At 49.4% G+C, this 18535-nt stretch overlaps 5 protein-coding genes across 5 annotated transcripts; 4 read left to right on the forward strand and 1 right to left on the reverse strand.

Moving 5' to 3' along the window:
- Positions 1–1309: 1309 nt before the first annotated feature.
- Positions 1310–1946, forward strand: EI90DRAFT_3020265 (uncharacterized protein; the record flags this gene model as incomplete). The annotated part of the gene is made up of 5 exons (XM_039057488.1): positions 1310–1508; positions 1574–1606; positions 1643–1743; positions 1780–1838; positions 1892–1946. 5 exons carry the CDS (start codon positions 1310–1312, stop codon positions 1944–1946), a joined length of 447 nt encoding a protein of 148 aa, XP_038910655.1.
- Positions 1947–2703: 757 nt separating this feature from the next.
- On the forward strand, positions 2704–3986 carry EI90DRAFT_3131588 (uncharacterized protein; the record flags this gene model as incomplete). Its single annotated transcript, XM_039064401.1, has 2 exons — positions 2704–2950; positions 3022–3986. The coding sequence occupies 2 exons, from the start codon at positions 2704–2706 to the stop codon at positions 3984–3986; spliced, it is 1212 nt and encodes a 403-aa protein (XP_038910656.1).
- A 744-nt stretch (positions 3987–4730) lies between these two features.
- EI90DRAFT_3079173 (uncharacterized protein) lies at positions 4731–5810 on the forward strand (the record flags this gene model as incomplete). Its single annotated transcript, XM_039061816.1, has 4 exons — positions 4731–4803; positions 4865–5177; positions 5264–5296; positions 5382–5810. 4 exons carry the CDS (start codon positions 4734–4736, stop codon positions 5752–5754), a joined length of 789 nt encoding a protein of 262 aa, XP_038910657.1. The 3' UTR covers positions 5755–5810.
- Positions 5811–6179: 369 nt separating this feature from the next.
- Positions 6180–8729, forward strand: EI90DRAFT_2505165 (uncharacterized protein). The gene is made up of 4 exons (XM_039053146.1): positions 6180–6506; positions 6573–6946; positions 7036–7296; positions 7437–8729. Exons 1-4 carry the CDS (start codon positions 6482–6484, stop codon positions 8547–8549), a joined length of 1773 nt encoding a protein of 590 aa, XP_038910658.1. The 5' UTR covers positions 6180–6481; the 3' UTR covers positions 8550–8729.
- Positions 8730–11342: 2613 nt separating this feature from the next.
- EI90DRAFT_2938501 (ARM repeat-containing protein) lies at positions 11343–16065 on the reverse strand (the record flags this gene model as incomplete). Its single annotated transcript, XM_039055196.1, has 20 exons — positions 11343–11498; positions 11594–11678; positions 11762–11842; positions 11910–12142; positions 12218–12347; positions 12415–12787; positions 12849–12942; positions 12994–13149; positions 13202–13447; positions 13512–13628; positions 13685–13838; positions 13908–14008; positions 14086–14310; positions 14363–14620; positions 14693–14811; positions 14868–15093; positions 15154–15229; positions 15289–15571; positions 15637–15838; positions 15904–16065. 20 exons carry the CDS (start codon positions 16063–16065, stop codon positions 11343–11345), a joined length of 3477 nt encoding a protein of 1158 aa, XP_038910659.1.
- Between the last annotated feature and the right edge of the window lie 2470 nt (positions 16066–18535).

Consider the following 18535-nt stretch of genomic DNA (forward strand, 5'->3'; position numbering starts at 1 on the left):
CTCCGCTTTTGCCTGATCCGGTCCTTGAGGGTGGTCCCTTAGTAGGTCTGCAATCGCCCGGAGGTCTTCCAGGGCTAGGCGGGCTCGCTGGGGTCTCAGTCTCAGGCAGTGTCGGGCCACATGCCCTGGTTGGTTGCAGTTGAAGCAGAGACCTGCTCGTCTCTGCTCCTCCCAGGGAGGGCGCATGCGGTCCAGGTCCATAGGCTGGGGGCCTGGCTTTGGGGTCGGGGTTGGGATGGTGGCTGGGGCGGCAGGGCGCATGGGTGCTGGAGCAGGTTGGGAGAGGAAGGGGGATGGCTTGGTGGCCGGGAGGCGAGGTTGGGTGGCTTGGAATCACCGCCATTGGTTGTCAAGAACTGAGGCCTCGCGCTTCCACTCAGCCCAAGTTGTGGGCATGGGCCGGAGGCGGTAGATGCTCTCACGGAGCCGGGGGTGGAGGGCATGCTCGAAGCGGTCCACCAGGGCAACATCTCCCATCCGTGAAACAGGGCCATACAGCTCAAACTGCTGGATCAGTTTGTCCACTGGTTCGTTCCCCTGTCGGAGCGAGACAAGTTTCTGGCAGGCAGTGGCTTGGCGGTTGGGGTCAGCAAACATGGAGTCCAGCTCCGCAGCGAAGTCATCGAAGGTAGTGGCTGGGGCCCCTGGGGCCAGGAGGGTATTGATTCGTTGAGTAGCCCATGGCCCTGCCGTGCCTCCTTTCATGTAGGAGAGGACGAATAGGACTTGGCTGCGTTCGTCTGGGAACTCCATGTGCCGCATGCTCATGTAGAGCCCGCACTCGGCCTTGAAACGGTCTAGGTCATCTTGGGACCCAGAGAATGGGGTGGGGGCGGCCACTTTAGGTGGTTTTGGGACTGGGGCATGATGGAGGGGTGGAGGGGCTACGGCTGTGGGTTGCCCTTGAGTGGTCAGCTGGGCCTGGAGGTCCCGGAGCTGGCGTGTCAGCTCTGCAATCTGTTCCTCTAATGACATCGGGGTGGGGGGTGCAACTAGGTTTAACCCTTCTTCTGCTGTCAGGGCCCGGCCCTCGTTCCGTGACGGGCCTAAGGGGATCCTCCGAGTCGCTGGGGTATCTAGTCCCAGTCCGAGGTCTTCAAACTCACTGAGGGGGCTAGCCCCAGCCTTCACAGGAAATGAGTTGAGAAGAAGGGTAACCTTCTCAACCTCCTGTGAAGCCGCTACAAATGGGAGTTGGGAACTATACAGTTTTCGGCTCTTTGCCGACTTTCCATAATTGGCACCCCCCCCCCGTGGGAAGATTCTGGGCGAGCTGCTTGCCCAGAAAGTTCCCACGGTTGTGGCTGTGATGGTTTCTGGGCGAGTAGCTCGCCCAGAACGTTCCCACGGGTCTGCATGCATGCGGGATTGTGGAACAGTGAAGGGAAAAATAGGAGAAAACGAGGGAAGGGTACCCGAGGGTGTGTGGGGTCAGGGGCTGTGCCCTGACAATCAAAAGCAGATTTTATTGTACCGAACTGAATTTCCCGGAATCAAATTTGGCTTAAGTCCGTTCATCCCTTTTTTCAAACTTTGAACTTGAAGTTTTGGCAAGCGAGAAAATGACTTCAAGACATTGAGCAGGCATGGGAGCAGCACCATATTAGTGAGTGCAGCATCTGCCTTCCAATCTCTCCTTCAGATACCAAGTTGAATGCCCTCCCAACATGTGTATGGCTCCACCCCAAAATCCCAACAAACCCATATCCTCATCCTGGCAGCGCTATTGCAGTGGCTCCAATGGTAATCCTGTGCCTGACATCTTTTCATGTTGATTAGGCTAGCCTTATGGACATAGTGCTGAGTGGCTACACTTGCATTGTAAAGAGGGACTTAAGGTGAGACTAAACAGATGAAGTTACTATGCTGAGCTGACACATATCTATTCTAGCATCAGGGCTATGCTACAGATTGACGGCACACATGGAGAGGTGGTGTCCAATTAGTGGGAAGGTAAACTATGACATGCACAATGGTAAATTTGGCCTTTAACTTGTTTCTCACTTTTGTGTTGATTTATTTACTACTCGAAACCAAAATGTCATCTGTGTCCACTTGAGCTGATTGTGATAGCACCACAACCATTACTATCAGCATTGAAATAGAATTGATATGACATCTATATATCAGGGTACCCTCTAGAATTGATTGTGCAATAGAAGTGATATATAGCGCGGCAATCGACATGGGAGGTTTGCTGATGTACAGGCTGCGCAATCACAGGATACATCTGGATCCGTGTCCGTGCTGATTCTTGTCAACACTTCATCCCCTGCTACCAGGAGCTTTGAGCCGCTCAACTTCCGGCATGTTGTTCTCGGCAACTATGCCTTCGAAGGGTCCTTTGCGCAACTTCCACACCGAGAGCACATTGTACATCGCGGGCATGAAACGTGTTTGAAGCATCGTTCACCTGACGCATTGAATGCGACTGATGACTCTCACCACTGCCACGTTGTCCTGCACCCTTCCCCTCCGATTCTCGTAACTTGGCCCTGATAATAGTTTCTCAGCCGTTGGGGTGCGGCTCGTCGCACGCCTAACACGTTTCTTCCTATTCAAAATGGAGAATTTTCCTTTTCAGGAGCCAATGCCTCAACGTACACGGCGTATGGACGGCCTTCACATCTTTCTCTTTCCCCTCGCACGTCGTCAGACACCTCGCAGAACGGCACCATCTTTTCCTAGACCTGTCTTGACTGCATGTCTTCAGCAACGGTGCAGGACACCAAGGATAGCTTGAAACGGGACCCGGAGTTCTCAACGTTTAGCTTTATCAATACACGGAGTTATTTCTTTGCGCCGGACACCCAGGAATCTGAGCAGGAGGAGTCGACGGATGCAAGGAGCGCTCAAAAGGATGCTCTCGTTGCTGTGGAAACTATGTCAAGTACGCAGAGATCTGGTTCGACTTCCAGTGGTGGGTCAGCGGAATTAGAATTGCCCAGAAGTGAGTACATGCGGCAACGCCAGGATCCGTGTTATTCTCAGGGTCTGATGTGGATGAATCTCTTTCCATAGTCTACTACCGTCTTTACGCCAGCGACGAAGGTGCCATCTTTGCTCAAAACCCGCTGGATGTAAACGACCCTTCGCTTAGCTCCATCTTCGCTGACTGGGCACCACCTCCTCATACTGTTGGGAACCTCAAGAAGTATATTTGCAACCGAGAGCAGTTTCATCCCTCGCGTGCAAGCGTATACCTCTCACGTCGTGACCGTTCGCCAGCCCTTGATTACACAAAAGTAGATCTACTTAGTTCGACTCTGAGACCTGGATCTACTCCCGAGAAGGCTATCGCTATTGTTGTACAGCTAGATGCAGAAGGATTGGGTACAGCAAGCAATCCGCTGCCGATAGCCTATAGGTGTAAGAAAGGGATGGAAGAAATGGCGCAGGCGATTCGAGCCGTTGTGGATGCTACCGCTCAAAAACGAGCGAAGTTGGCCATGAGGATCAAAAAGTTGAAGGAACGACGGGCTGAGGCGGGAAGGGAGAGAGAAAGAACGCGGGAGGAGCAGACGCTGGAGAGGGAACGAACGAAACGCCAAAAGGTGCTTCAAAGGGAGTTGATCAAGGTACACGAGAAAGAGCGGGTACGGGAGCGAGAAGCCACGAAGGAACGACAGAAGGCACAGGAATGGGAGACGAAGAAGGACCGGGAGCTAAAGGAAAGGGAGAATGACGCATTGGCAAACGTTGATCGGGGAGGAGAAGCTGCTCGGCAGCAGAGTCCCAGTCCTAAACCATCTTCTATTTCGCCTCCAGTACCACCCAAGACTTACCGACCGCCGCTGCGCCCTGGGACATATGCTTCGAGATCTGTGGTTCAAAGAGCTCGCGCGAGTATCACTACCAGCAATTCTGGTTCAGTGACGTCAAGAAGCATACAACGAAGACACACTACCGCCAATGCAAGACCACAGGCCATTCGAGGATCTATGATCATGATGATGCCTTACCTCATCCACTCATCCAGGGGATGAGTCGCCCCAGAGCGCTGAGGTTGTTTTGCCTGTAGCTTTTTTTTCACTTTGTGGCTTCTTTTGTTTGGGCAGCGTGATTCTTTAGACCAACCGGAGATGGACAACTTTGTATGTACTCAATTTCATTTTTGCTGATCGATCTGCTATCGATTGGGGAACGGAAATGGGCGCCTAAATTGACCGGCTGATACCGGGCGCCGAATTGCTTGAGGGAGCGCTCCGTTCATCACACACGTTCTCCTGGTCACAACTGTAAGAAACGACCTGGACCGCACCAGACGGCACAAGTGAGCTCCTATGAGGCGAGCGGCCAGCGGTACGACAGCCAGGAGTAGTGGTAATGACGGTACGTCCAGAAACTGAGTGGGGCCCGAAGTTGTCTTACTGCGTGTGCTCGCTTTTCAATACTGCACTTCTATTCCGCCGAAGCCACAGACGAGTCTCAGTACTGGGCCCAAGCAGTCGAAGCACTCGATGAACTCCTAGAACTTCGCAATTCTGCTGGGCCGCGAGAAACGCTTGCGAAAGTTAATGGATTCATCGCTGACCTTCCCGAGCTCGAGACCGAAACCGGATTCGAACAGTTCAAGTCGACCGAGAAGAAATTCGTTCATGGATTGGAGGAGTTACGGGATGGTGCACGTAAAGAGGTCAAGTGAGCAAAACGCTTAGCTTCTCGCGTATTTTTTGCGCTAGCCAATTGCAGGAATGTTCCTGAAATTCATTCACTCAATCTGGTCTAGTCTCATGGACCTGGCTTTGCAACGCTTGGAAGTAATAATTGCATTAAGAAACGCACCAGATGCGCCAATATCAGGTGCCCTCCCTCTCCATTTGTCGATTATTTCACACCCGCCTGTTAACGTTTTTTATTACAGACAAAAAGCGTAACAACCGGCTTCGATTGGACTCCCCCGCATCCGCCTCTGCGTCATCGACAACATCGCAAATACCACATGGACGAGTTGCTTCTGGTGCTGGCCCAACTGCATTGGCTAGTGTAGGAGGTGCCTCTGGCTTTACAGGGACAGGAAAGAACAAGAAAGGCCACCCGCCAAGTGGATTGGGAGGGCTCGAAGTTGGCCGAAAAGTTGCATATCATCAACCCGCGGGGATAGACCCTGCCACCGGTGAGGGAAGAGATAGTCAATGGATCCTTGTGAAATTCAAACGGCAACTTAATGCAAAGCTGTAAGTCCAGTAAATCTTCCCGTTATAAGGGCAATAACTAAATCATCCTATGATTCGCCTGGTCCTGTGCCCTTTGCCTAATTTAGGCATGAAGTTGAAGATGCTGATGATGAAGGAGCGTACGTCCATAATCATTCGTCGTGTGACCGTCGGTTCCTGATCCCTGTTAATATGACGACTACACTTGGGCTTGGGATCTGTTAGCCTGTACCAAGCTAGTTCGGATTCTCTGGTCGTGCTCCCCGATCCCAACTTTCCCAATTTATTTCCAGAGTACTCTCCGGGTACGAGAATATATGGATTATATCCTGAAACAACGTCTTTCTATCGTGCAACTATCCTCGAGGGTCCCAGGCGCTTTCCAGCCGCGGGTGGGGCTAGGGTGAGCATTACCATGACAAAGGCGGATCTCAAGCCACAAAAAGTGGAAGAGATTGGCCGCTGGCTTCTCTTCTCGCTTATTGTGGTCCTTCCTTCGTTATATTCAATTTCCTCTGAATTGTCGTTCCACGTTGCTGAACCGTTCCCTCCCTTTTCTGTAGACGGTTGCACCAGCAAAAGCAGACCGCATGTATAAAGTCCGATTCGATGACGATACAGCGCCCAGTTGCATCATACCTGCATTCCTAGTAATGCCAATACCTCCTGGCTGAGACTGTTCGTCCTGTTGTTTCTATCAGTGCGTGCCCTTGTGTTCGCCTGCTCTTGCTTCTCTTTTTTTGAGGCTCAGATACACTAATCCTTTTCCAACGTAGATTTCTATGCCATTGTTTGGAAATGAATGATCTGTTGCGAACTGTATCTTATTAACGGTAGCCACGTTTTGAACCCAGAAGTGCCAATTCTCTTTACCACACTCGTAGATCATTATTATGGTGTAATGCTCATATTCTGGATTTTCATGATGGGAAGAAACTTGCCTTATCGATAAGGGGCATTTCCTGAGGGTGAGCGTGACTGAGCGGCCTTGCCAATTCTGCAAACAATCGATGGTATCTTTTTTTTACCCAGTTGAGCGGTTTTCGGCCTGGTCTTGGTGTCTTGAAATGTATTCTTTTGAGTGTGGCCGTGCGAGAGTGACGGACTGGTTATGTAATACTTCGCGATTAATGGTCCTTTTCAGAAGCTCAACATCTGAACAATATTTTTTTTGTTCCCCCCCCCCCTTGGTTTTTATCAATCACTGCGTGTTCCTGCTGTAACGCTCCTCCCCCTACCAGAGATACGTACTCGAACGGAGAATAGCCAAGCTTTCCGCCGCGATCTGCCAAGACTTCTAAACACATTGACCTGAGTCGACCTTCATGACGCTCGAATCTGATGTGTGGAGTAAGCAGGAGCCAACCATTGTGGCCGCGTCGTACACACCAGCTCAGGCGGCTATGGGGTCTCTAGGGGTACGAAGTCCGAATTGGACCGCTAACTCATCTGTGGCCACACTGAGACACCTCCCCGAGGGGAATGCGCCCGACTGCACCCATTCGGTCCAGTCATCAGGAGCAGGCCCTCTCCCTCAGAACAAACTCAACAACACAAGCTCTCCATCTTTATCTCTCACTTCGGTTAACCAGACTGCGTCAAACTTGATTACCGAGATAGTCACCGTCCTACAGGCCATGTTGATCAAGTCGGATGGTCAACTTAGTCTTAGTGCGGGTTCGACTTCGACCGGTGATCCATTCCCACCTTCATCATCTCAGAGATCGAGAGAAAATGAACTCGACTCGATGCATCCAAGTCTCAACGGAGAGTCGTTGAGCACACGATTGGTACGCAATCTTTCGCTGCGTTTTTTTTTTCACATGCATCTGCGCTACATCTATTGAATCTACCAATATTCCAACTCATTCCCCACTAGAACATGCTAATTTCGTCACTCAAAACGTTGTGGGATAACAGTGAACCTGATCCCGGCGATTCCCTTCACTCCGCACAGTCGAAATCCGAATCCTCTGCTTTCCTTTGGCACTCTTCGGACATATCGGTCGAGCCTCAGGACCTGTGCACCCTGACCAACACTATTCACTACTTGGTATCGCACAATAAAGGTGTCACACGAGCACTATCGTTATTGCCTGACGCAACCAGGAGATCACTTGAGGCTTCAATTCAGTGTCTTGTGAGTTTCCTTATCAACAATTAAAATTTTGATCCCGTTCTATTATTTTTTTTTTCTTCGCCCTTCTATCCCTGAAGGCGCGATCAATTCAAATGTTGCGTCTGGATTTTCTCACACCGTTTTTACCGTTCCCCATCCAGGGTATTATTTGCCAAAGTTGTCATCTCCCGCTTCCGCAGGCGGAAGCCTCCGAATTCGATATCAGCCACAGTACTACTGGCGGTGGTGCGACAGCCGAATCAGGCGAGAATCCTCACCTGACAAGGGCGCCTGAGCAATTCGGCTGCACCGATCCTTTGCACCGCCGTGGTGCCTATAAGGTTGTTACCAGCGATGAACACCCTTCTCACATGGCCCATCCTCCCTCGTCGCAAGCGATTCCGTTCCCGTCCTCTATCGTCGACGCGGACAACAACAACAACAACGAGCGCGGGTATGAGCTCCATAACGAGGCCAAGGGTGATCGTGTCAAGGCGATATCTTTCGACGATCGCATGTCAAACGTGTCGTTATCGAGCTCGGATGAATCCCTGGAAGGGAACGATACGCGTCAAAGCTCCGTCTTGACGTCATCATCGCGCTCTGGTAGCGTGCCTTCGTTGACGATGACGGTTAGTAGCACGTACACCGGAACGGTCGAAACCGTTTGTGACACCGTACGAGACGTTCCTGCGACAATTACCATTGGGAAAAGTAGACGTCAAAGGGTGGGGTCGCTCATTTCGTTTTCACGAGCATTCTTACCCTCTCCTCCGGCGTCCCCTACGATCCTTGAATCCTCGCAATATCAATATCAAAAGTCAAACCTGGTTCGAGAATCTCCAGTGTTCGACATCACCCCTGTAGACGCAATTCACATGGCATACACTTTGCACAAATCCCCGCTGGCGCAAGAGGTCATTACTCCCGGTGAAGTTGAATCAATTTGGTCTACGACGTCAACCACACCTTCCGTTGTCACACGACTCAGGCATGACAGTCTCTTCCTCCCCCTCCCCTCTTTCGTCTTTTGGGACCGAGCCTCCGTCGCGGAACCAGAGGATATTCGCTCCGAGATGGACGCAAAGAATCAAAACGCGCAACATTGCTCGCCAGCCAAGGACGCTTTGTCCAAAATTCACTCTAAAACGGGGTCCCTGACCGGGCCAACACCACAAAATGAGGCGGGAGCCTCAACAGCGTCATCCCACCCCCATCCCCATCCCTTCTTGCACGCGTCCGGGCACGCGCTTCAACGCTTCATCCGTCAATGAGATTTTTCTTTCCATCGACTAGTTCTACTACACCCGCGGCCCCGGAAGAGCAAAACGTTCAGGTTGCGACGACACATACACAACCCCCGCGTGCCAACTCAGAATCGCCTACCCCCCCTTCCATCCCTGTGTCCCAAATGACACCTACTACACTTCCAACTCTTCAAAATAAACCAAAACAACCAACGACGCCAATCTCCTCTTCACCTCGACCCTCTAAAACATCTGGTCCGCCACGATCCAACCGCCGTCTCTCGCGAACTCCGCCGAACACTCTTGAAGCAACTCTTCTTTCACAAGAAGTACCTCGCATGGGAGACGACGACAAAGTTCTTCCTCTCCCTCCTTTAGATCCAGCACTCAAAGCCGTCGAACGTGCCAGCAAACTTCTCAAATCGACCGTTCGATGTGCGGTCTGTGGTGACGACGGAAAGGATTTCCCTCGATGTGGCAAGTGTGGCGAAGCTTGGTGCAGTCGGGAGTGTAGACTGAAGAACCTTCGAATCGCTGGAACGAAGAGACACGTTTGCTGTTTGGAAAAATTGGCTCAAGAACGGAGGAGGAGGCTTAGTACTACTACCTCTGCCGCTACCGCTCCAGGGAGCAATATCATGTGGGCGACCGCGCTCGCGGTGTAATAGTTTTCTTTCTTTTTTTTTTGGTTTGTCACTCCATGTAGTACATAGTTGGATAAGTTTTCGTTTTCTCTCTTTCTCGCGTCGTTGAACCGCCGCTGCATGCATATTCCCCCCCCCACCCCCTTTTTTTTTTCTTCTTCTTCTTCTTCCTTTGCACTTCGAATTCTTCTCGCGACCCCTCTTTGGATACAAACAAAAAATTTGGAGATGAATTGTCATTCCAGCACGTTTTGATCTTGTGGTTTGTCGTTTTATCCATGTTCCCCTGAAAAAATCAATTTCGTTGTTGCGCCTCATACATAGTAGATATGCGTTGGTTATCTCGGTATCCATGAGTGGCTCCCCTCCCCCCCCCCTCCCCCCAATTTACCTGATAAGTCTGGACTGGGGGGGTAGGAGGTCCTTCCGTATAGAAGCTCAACAATATTGGCTAGAATTCTACTAATTCGGTTAGCATGTTTGCGTGCACGTGAGGTGGAGTGAGGCTTAGGCAGATTGATTGTGGCTCAGAAGTGGATTGATAGATATCGTTCTAAATAGCAACCAATTCAATCTTACGCCGTTGTGGGGGAGGACCCCTCTATTCCAATAGAGGCCCAGTGACCTTGCCTAGTGGGGGCCCCTCGTGTTACATGTCGCCAAAATATTCTGGTGACAGTAAACGCCGACATGCACCCTTGCGCGTAAGTAGTCCGTGCGCGTGGGTCGTCCTAACCACCCCTAGCTCCTACTATACTATTCGTACCGTTGAACAGATACAGGAAAGCATCTGCGTTTGCCTACGTATATATATATCACAATTCAGATCCTCTTACTGTACATATCTCCAAAGCAAACGGCGACGGTGTGGGGAAAGGACGGAAATATGTAAAACTGGTTCCATCGCATGATCTAGAGTACATAAGTTGGAAGTTGGAAAAAGGTCTCCGCGCCTTTCGCCTTCTTTCACATGTTGAGGGGGGGGCCCAGCCCCACGCGCCACTTCTTATGAATGGTCGTCGGAAGAAGAAGAAGAACTCAGTTGCTGATCGTTAATCCATGGTTTTTTTTACATATGTAGTTCCTATTCTTATGTACATAATTCGGAATAACTTTTTGAACATTAATCCCACGTTTTTTTTGTGCGGTGCTAACTAAGAATCATGAAGGGGATAGATACGCCCCCCCACCTTCCATTGTTATCGCTGAGTCAACAGTCTGCCCAATGAGTCGGGTCCCGACGGAACGGACGGATCCAAGTCGCAACCGCTGGTCTGGACGGTGGAGAAGGTGCATGGGGGGGTTCGCAAACACTCGCAACATCACACCGAGCTAGTCGCTCGCGCAGCTTTTCGGTTTTAATTTTCTCTTGCGATGCATGGCATGCTGCCCCACATGCACACATGCAATAACACTGGGGGGCCATTATATAGTGCCAGCCCATCCAAACTATATACGTCGCCAAAAACCGGACCGCTTCCTTGGCTAATTAATGATAACTTGTACTCAGTTCTTACGATCAGCTTCGATCTTTCCAAGCAAGCAAAGCTAGCTGTGGAAAATCTAGACACACCCCAAGGTACGTACGTACGGGCACAGCCATAGAAATATTAATTAGCTCCAAAGCAGTCCTTCCGGACCGAAAGGCGGGCCCTTGCTGAGTAATGTGCAAAGTTCAGCAGCTAGAACGAGGGGCATTATATTAGTACTGAGAGAGAGTGACCGCGTCCCTTTTTCATGCCCGCCTCAGAGTTGGCAAGCCGCTGCTGTAGTATCTTCTGGCTCACACTACCACCAGCAGGGATAAGTAGTGGCTGGAGGATTACGTGTATTTCGGACATTCCCATGCCTAAATTAATTGCCGTGGGAGACCACGTTCGACCCCGGGTTGGGTCGGGAAACATTGGGGATTGGATCGAAGTGATTCCGGCCAGGTCTTGTGCTCAGTAACGAACTCGATGATTGAAGCTCAAAAATTTGGCCAATACATAATTACATATACACTTTAACATGGAAATCGCATTACATCCATAGAGGGCTGGTAGCCTGCTTGACATCAACGTCGAGAGGCGTGTAGCTCCAGGGTTATGTCACGTCCCATCGCCCTTCAATAGTATTCCTAAACTGGCTAAAGAACTTGAGTACTCCTCGAGTGATCCCGACCTTCACGAGAACGTCAGCAAAAACAAACAAACAAACAAAGCAAAGTTTTTGATCCATCTACGCACCATGGAGTCTCCAGCAGTAAGCGATCGATTTCTTCATCCTCCTCCTCGACTATCGGATATGTCTGTAGGGCCAAGTATAGCTGTTCGGCGGTCGCAGAACGAATCTCAATCACGATAACAAAACTGACTCAGTATCCCCGCCGGCCGTTTTTCCAAAGGGGTGATTGATTGTTTTAAAAAATGGTTTTTTAATACTCACAGTTGGGAACGAATGACTCAGGAAAAACTCTACGTAGGAAGCCGCTTGTCGTCGTAAACGTGGGCAAGAAAGCATGACGATTGACCTATATTAGAAACCCACCCCAGTGTGTTATTAAAATTAAAAAAAAAAAATGTAGCGATCATCAAACCGTCGCGGAAGACTTACACTTTCATCGAAGCCGTAATTCGTTGAATGTTCTTAAACTTGCTCAAGTTTCTGCATGCAAGATCGAGGGTTTTCTTGAGACTGGAAAGAAAAAAAAACTAATCAACTACAAAGGCCGTGCAACCCCGAAAGGCTCCGTTGGACGTACATAGCGCTACCGTCTTCGGAGTCACTGATTCGCTCCATCGATGCCTCTCGTAAAATCAGCTCGAAAGCTAGCATCACTGGCACAAAGCTCTGATTGGAAGCATAGTTCTCACGTCCGATGAAGTGTAAATCATCCAATAATGTGACAAGGCTGGTGTCATCATCATCAGGATTCGAAGAGACAATGGGAAGAGTTGAGGATAGTTGGACTAATGCATCAGACGCCGGTCGAAGCTAGAAGGGAGGTTACATTTGAAAAATGGCAAGAGTCGATATGCTCGAGGGAAGGGGAGGGGGGGGGGGACGTACGGTGCTTTCATTCCGGCTTCCGACGCTTAGTGTCAACCCTTGAAGCACTTGTTTCCGGTAGGTAGGAATTCGAAGAACCTCCACGATTCTTGGGAAGATGAAGGCAGGATTTAACCACTCAGTCTGCTCCCTGCGGAAGGAAGGAAAAAGAATTGGTTGGATACGATAATGAATGCGACATTCGGCATCCAACCTACGAATCGAATAACTTCCAAAGCGTCTCTTCTCCATCCAGGTGATATGCATCATAGCCCTTGGTCCCTGTCCCACCACCGATTCGTTGCAGTACACTACGTATTTGGATTCCGGCCTCTTGACGAACATTGTCGAGACGTTCCGCGCCTTGCTTCAATGTTCCGGAAATAGCAAGGTGATACGTTGGCTGAGGTAACCAATCTTCCAAGGTCGCTAGTTGTTTTTCTACGAAAAGTCGAGATATAGACGCGCCGATCGCTCGTACGCAAGCTATCCGTATCCAGGAGCCCACATCTCCACGCTCATCAGTGGTGTAGTCATTAAGGCCATTTATGAAAGCTCCGAATATTTCCTGGAACTTTGACTGGCCAATCTCTGCGATGGGAAGAAAAAGCCTGAGCGTCGAAACCACGTTTGCAGCTATATGTATATATACCTTGAAGGGTGCCGAAAGATGAACTTTCCACAATACGAGCCAAGGCTTCCAGAGCATTTCGACGCGCCTCCACATTTTTCGAGAATTTTGATGACTGTTGGGGAGATCAATCTTCCAGGGTCACGGTCGACGTGGGTCCACTCACATTGACGTCCACACAGTTTAAAAGGCAAGAAATGGCGTCATTGACGCCGTGAGGCAATTTGGAGTATGATAGGATACCCAATACTCGAGCCAGACTCTGTTGTGCAGAAGGCGGACTGGTATGGAGTTGCGTTACAGCTGTGCAATTATATGTTAGCTTTTCAATAACACACTTTGCGCGTCGAATGGAAATGGCCCTATCTATTAACGACATCCTTGCACAACACCAGTTGGCTGGTGGACGCAAATGCACGCGCAACAGCTTCTTGCACTGCAACGTTACGATGTTGAATGCATCGATCAAGAACGGGGCGCCACCATGTAGAAGCTTCGGGGAGACTTAAGGCAATTTCAGATGCAGAGGTCGCAATGAGGTCGCAAAGGGCTCCGAGCACGAGTTCATTGCCATACTTCTTGAGCACGGAAGGGGGTACTCTTCCCAGCAGTTTGAAGACCTGAGGTAAGAAGTCAATATGAACATTGTCGAGAATGTGGTGGGTATTTTGTGTACAACAGTACCTCGAGTCGATCGGCTTCCCGAGGCGGAATGGCAGAGTGAAACGCCAAAGCCAATTCAGAAAGACTCAAAAGAGAGCCATGAATTTCATTCAGTTCCGTTGATTTCAGCATTGGAGACTACAAAAAATTATTCACTTGGGCTTGAGCGCGTCTTTTCGAAGGAAAGTACACACCAATCGATGCAGCATTTCGGGACCGAGGTTCCCCAAATCTAATTGGCATAAACAACCAAGGGACTGGGCGGAAAGCGACCGTATAGCTGGATCCCAATGCTTGAGGGAGACATTAACGAGATGGTCAATGAAGTAGGACCGATATTCCAAGTGCCTGTTATCCTCAAAAAAAAAGGGATTTGTATTCTGCTTCACGGTTGGCGTTCAATCGCCTCAGACGTACACCGCTACTTGAGGCGCGGACTTCAGAAAGGCTGTCCTCCTAATGCTGACAGCGTAAAAATCTGTCTTGCGTAGTACGTCGATCCCATGAGGGAAGATTCCCTTGGAAGCAAACAATCCGATTGAGCTAGGAGGGGGGAGGAGGCGGGTGTTAAACCGTTGTAGCTGCATGGACTGACCTGTCGACCGACGTTCTCCTGAAAGGCAGCGCTCGCCGCTCTGCGAATGTGTATTTCCCTGTCGTACACCGAAACCGCGACCAGTCTTCTTGCCAACTCAGTGGCGAATGGTAGTAGACTATCGTTCGTCTGAGCTCTCGCAAGTGACCAAATGACATATGCGGCGGCGTCGCGGACGTTTGAGCCGATGGAGTGGGAGCCTCTTCGTACATCGAAGTATAGAGCCTATGGATAATTTAACAAAAAATGGGATAGATGCGATCAGCGTAGTAAGCACCTTGTACATCCAATTAAGGAGATCAGGGAGTCTTCTATCGGAGATGAGCCCCCGCCTAGCGAATTCGGCACATGCAAGACAGGCGCCATGCCATGTAGCCTCCGCAGCGGCTGGGAGGTCCAGTTGACCTCCTCCTTCGACGATATGGACAGAGAATAACGAAAAGATGTTATCGAGAATTTGATCGATGAAGTCGTACGGGAGTCGTTCGGCGATACGTGCTGATGCCTTGGCGGCGGCGTAGCGAACGATTGTGTCCTTATGTGATAGAAGGGAGATGTTGTGAGAACCATGTACAGAACGTGAAGAGAAAAGGGGTTAGTCACGTACCCGATCCTCTAATGCTGTGAACAAATATTCGAGTGCCTCTTCCACGGCTTCTGGGACGTCTGATAAGTCATCATCTACTGAGTTTCCATACGAATCCGCAGGCCCTTCGGTTTTGAGAACTTTTGCTGAAGTGATAAACTCATCATTAGTTTGTGGCTTGTGGCTGTATATTAACACTCACCCCGTTTCCGGGACGTTGAGCTCCTGGGAGGAGGAAGAACGACCAGCATTGCACGACCAGTAAGCTTACTCAGCCACTTTCGAATCACCGTATTGCCAGTGTAGTCTGTATCGTCGTGAATTGTTCGAATGAAGTCTATCATCTGGTCACGGTAGACGAGAGACTGTTGATTTGTGGAGGACTGGAAGATCTCGCCCATCACTCGAAGGATTCCTATGATCTATGTGCAGCTGTCCAGTCGGAAAAGGGAGACCGACCAAGAAGGGGAGATTTTCCGTACAAGGAATTCATTTCTGCTGGAAAGCGATTCCCTCGCCCACTGCAGGAAGCTTGGTAATCGGGACGATGTGTCGTTCCTGCGGAGGAAATTTCAGGAAACGCGTCAAAGCTCGTCAACGAATTGTCGCGCAAAAACCTCGTATATAGCCTAGACAACAGCAGCGCAGAGCTTTCGCTTTCCATACCAGATTTTTGCAAGTAAGTTTTCCCCAAATTTTCCAACGTCGATGCTGTATCCAAATCACTTGCATCTTGGTCGAAACGAGTCAAATCGAACGGTATGTTTGCAATGACGGACAGCCAGAGGATCAATATGTAGCGGAAGGACCAGCTTGTAGACTCATGCATGATTGGATCTGAGTTTCTAGCGAAGGAAACCATTGTCGATACATCTTGGACTTGGTGAGGAAAGAAGCGAGCTATGCAGGGAACGAGGCAGCTAGCCTGAATGGAAGTGAGGAAGTAGCATGTCCGATAAACGTACCAACAGTCTTGTGCCCTCTCGTTTTTGTTATCCAATAAATAAGCATTGCCAACTGGGTGACGCGAGAGGAAATCCTGGGACGCTTCTTAGCTTCGGTCCTAACATATTGATGCGTGTAATTTCGAAGCGACTCGATCGGGGGTGTAAGCATTCTCTTCAGATACGGATCGAGCAACCATGCTTGTTCTTGATATTCATCCAACTGACAAGATCAAAAATCCCGTTTTTAGCCTTGAAAGGGGAAAAAAGGGAGGGCACAGGAATTACAAGGAGTTGAAGCTTGGATAATGCCCATTTATCATTACCATCCTCTTCTGAGCTCGGTTCCACCCAAAGATTGGCTTGGAGGAGGTCATTCAAAAGCTTGAAATAGTCATCGGCGCGCTCGAATTTCGTGAATTGGAGATTTTCATTATCAGCTTTCTCCATAGTTCCTAGGCGTGAGCCAGCGAAGTGTCAAGGAGTGTGGCGCCGGAGATAAATCGAGATATCGGAATAATAACAGTCTGTGCGGCTTCTCGGTGACTGGCTTCGGGCGGCTCCGCCGCGACAAAGCCATTTTCGATTGAATTGTCACGTGAGCAATTTTCGGTTCCGCGCTCGCTCGCGCTCGAAAACGAGGCCCAACACAAAGTACTGCATACTGTACTGGCATGACCAACAACCGGTCACGCGTCACGCTGACCCTGCCGGTCGGCGTTTTTTTGGAATTTATCACGCGTCACACAGGCCTGCCGGCCCAATGTCCGGCATCACGCACTTTGAGTAGAATATAGTGGCTGTGCAAGCTTTCAATTCAAATGTTCCAACTACATCGTTAAAAGCGTGTCTGTCTCCAGATTTCTCGCCTGTTTAAGCCGCTTACCCCATCCCAACTCACCACTACCAACTTCAGACCCAACTGCCACAGTGAATTCTCCAATGGATTCTGCATTGTCCTCTTCAGCAGCATTCCAACTCAACTGAAGGCCACCATTCATGTCGGCAAGGCCATCAGGCAGGGTTCCGGTGTCGAGATGTTCATAAACCTCCTCCAACATCACCTCCACATCATCCTCTATGGCTTCTGAGAATTGTCCTTCATGTACTACCGTAGTAGAGTTAGGATGAATCCCACTGTCACCAGTAGGATGCTTGCGAGAACAGCCTGTAGCAACCAATGAGAAATTTAGGGGTGTTGTTGTATGTGATAGTTTCCTCAGCACAAGCCACAATACAGCTGGCAAGCACAAATCCATCCATAATACCAGGCAGAAAATTTGACATGAGAATTTCCATTTCAAAATTCAAATATTATCAAACTCTCTCGGATATAAGACAGAAAACCCGTTGTCTGAGGGGTTGTGTCATGCAGTTCTGGCCTCGGCCTGTTGGCTGTCATGCATCACTCAAGCTTGCCGGTCGGATGTCCGGCATCACGCTCCAAACTGGATGATGCATGACCGGTTGTTGGTTGTGCCAGTACAGTATCTTGGCACCCACATGAGCTAGCCTCTTGCGGTTTGCTGAAAAACGTTTGTCACTTCATTCCCTCGAGACCTTTTTGAGCGATAGTCGTACTGTACTATAATGACCATAAGTTCGTTGCATGTCACACGAAGATTTTGGATTGAATTGATTTGGAGCCTCCGGAAACTTCCGGAGGCTGTGGGAATGAACTAATGTTCGTTATACTACAGTAATTCTCATTTTTTGTGAGTTTAGGTTTTCCACCTTTATGCACGATTTCCTTGACAACAGCTTGGCAGAATTGGCTGAAATTTAGGCAGAACAGAGTACTACCCTATACCTTGGGTGTTTTTTCTTTGTTTGTTGGTGCATTTTATTTTTGATTTTTTATCATTTATTTGGTCTCAATCACATTGAAATGTGTTTGTGCACAGTTTCCTTGACAATGGCTGGGCAAAATGGGCCAAAATTTAGGCAGGGAGGAGTGAAACCCTATACCTTGGATGGTTTTTTTTCTTTTGTTGGTGTGTTTTGTTTTTGTTTTGTTATCATTTATATGATCTCAATAGCATTAAAGTGCATTTATGCACAGTTTCCTCGACAACTGCTCAGTGGAACCAGGTGAAAGCTGGGCACTAAGTAGTTTTACCCTTTACCTCAGTGTAAGGAGTGGTAACCCCACCCTTCATTCATTATCTTATTGTATATTTGTCTCGATTTAAACATGTATAAACAATGTATATACAATAATGTGGGAATTTGGGAAAAGGAACAGAACTCCTTTTCCTCCCCATCGTTGATAATTAAAGCTCCATACAGCTCAACTTTATTGACGACCTGAGGATTGAGGAGAACTGGGGTTGGAACCTACACCAACCCCTTACACTCAGGTTCTCTTTCTAATTTTTATCACTTGCAGCTATGAACACTTCAAGTAGGGACTGAATGAATATGCTGCAAGAGTGTAAGGAATGGGTGTTGGATGTTCTCCTTTTCTTTATTCAATCTTTATTCCATTGTATTGTCAGGGACATGTCCGGGGTCAAAGGGGCCCAGATGTATCGCCTGGTGCTGAGGCCTTCGTGGGGCGCAGAACACATGTGTGTACTGATGGGCCTGACATGGGACAATGGTCCCTGGCCACTTAGACTGAAGTGGGAATGATGAGAAGAAGGTTACTTCTTCGGTTCCCACCCCAGGTGTGTTTATATACATGTGGCTTGGGTCACATGAGGCCTGCCATGTCACCCTGCATACAGCTGCAGTCACCTGGGTGTCCCCACAGGGGATCCCAAGGGTGTATGCTGTGCATGTGTGTACTAGGTTGCACCCTGGAGCTGTCTGGGGCGTCCGGGGCTGGGCATGTCATGTGCACATCGCAGGCAGGTCGATAGTACATAGATATAAAGGAAGGTCATCCGTGTAAGATAGAAATAGGAATAGAGATAGA

This window comes from Cantharellus anzutake (genome assembly GCF_015039405.1).
Source record: "Cantharellus anzutake strain C23 chromosome Unknown EI90scaffold_78, whole genome shotgun sequence".
NCBI classification, from domain to species: Eukaryota; Fungi; Basidiomycota; class Agaricomycetes; order Cantharellales; family Hydnaceae; genus Cantharellus; species Cantharellus anzutake.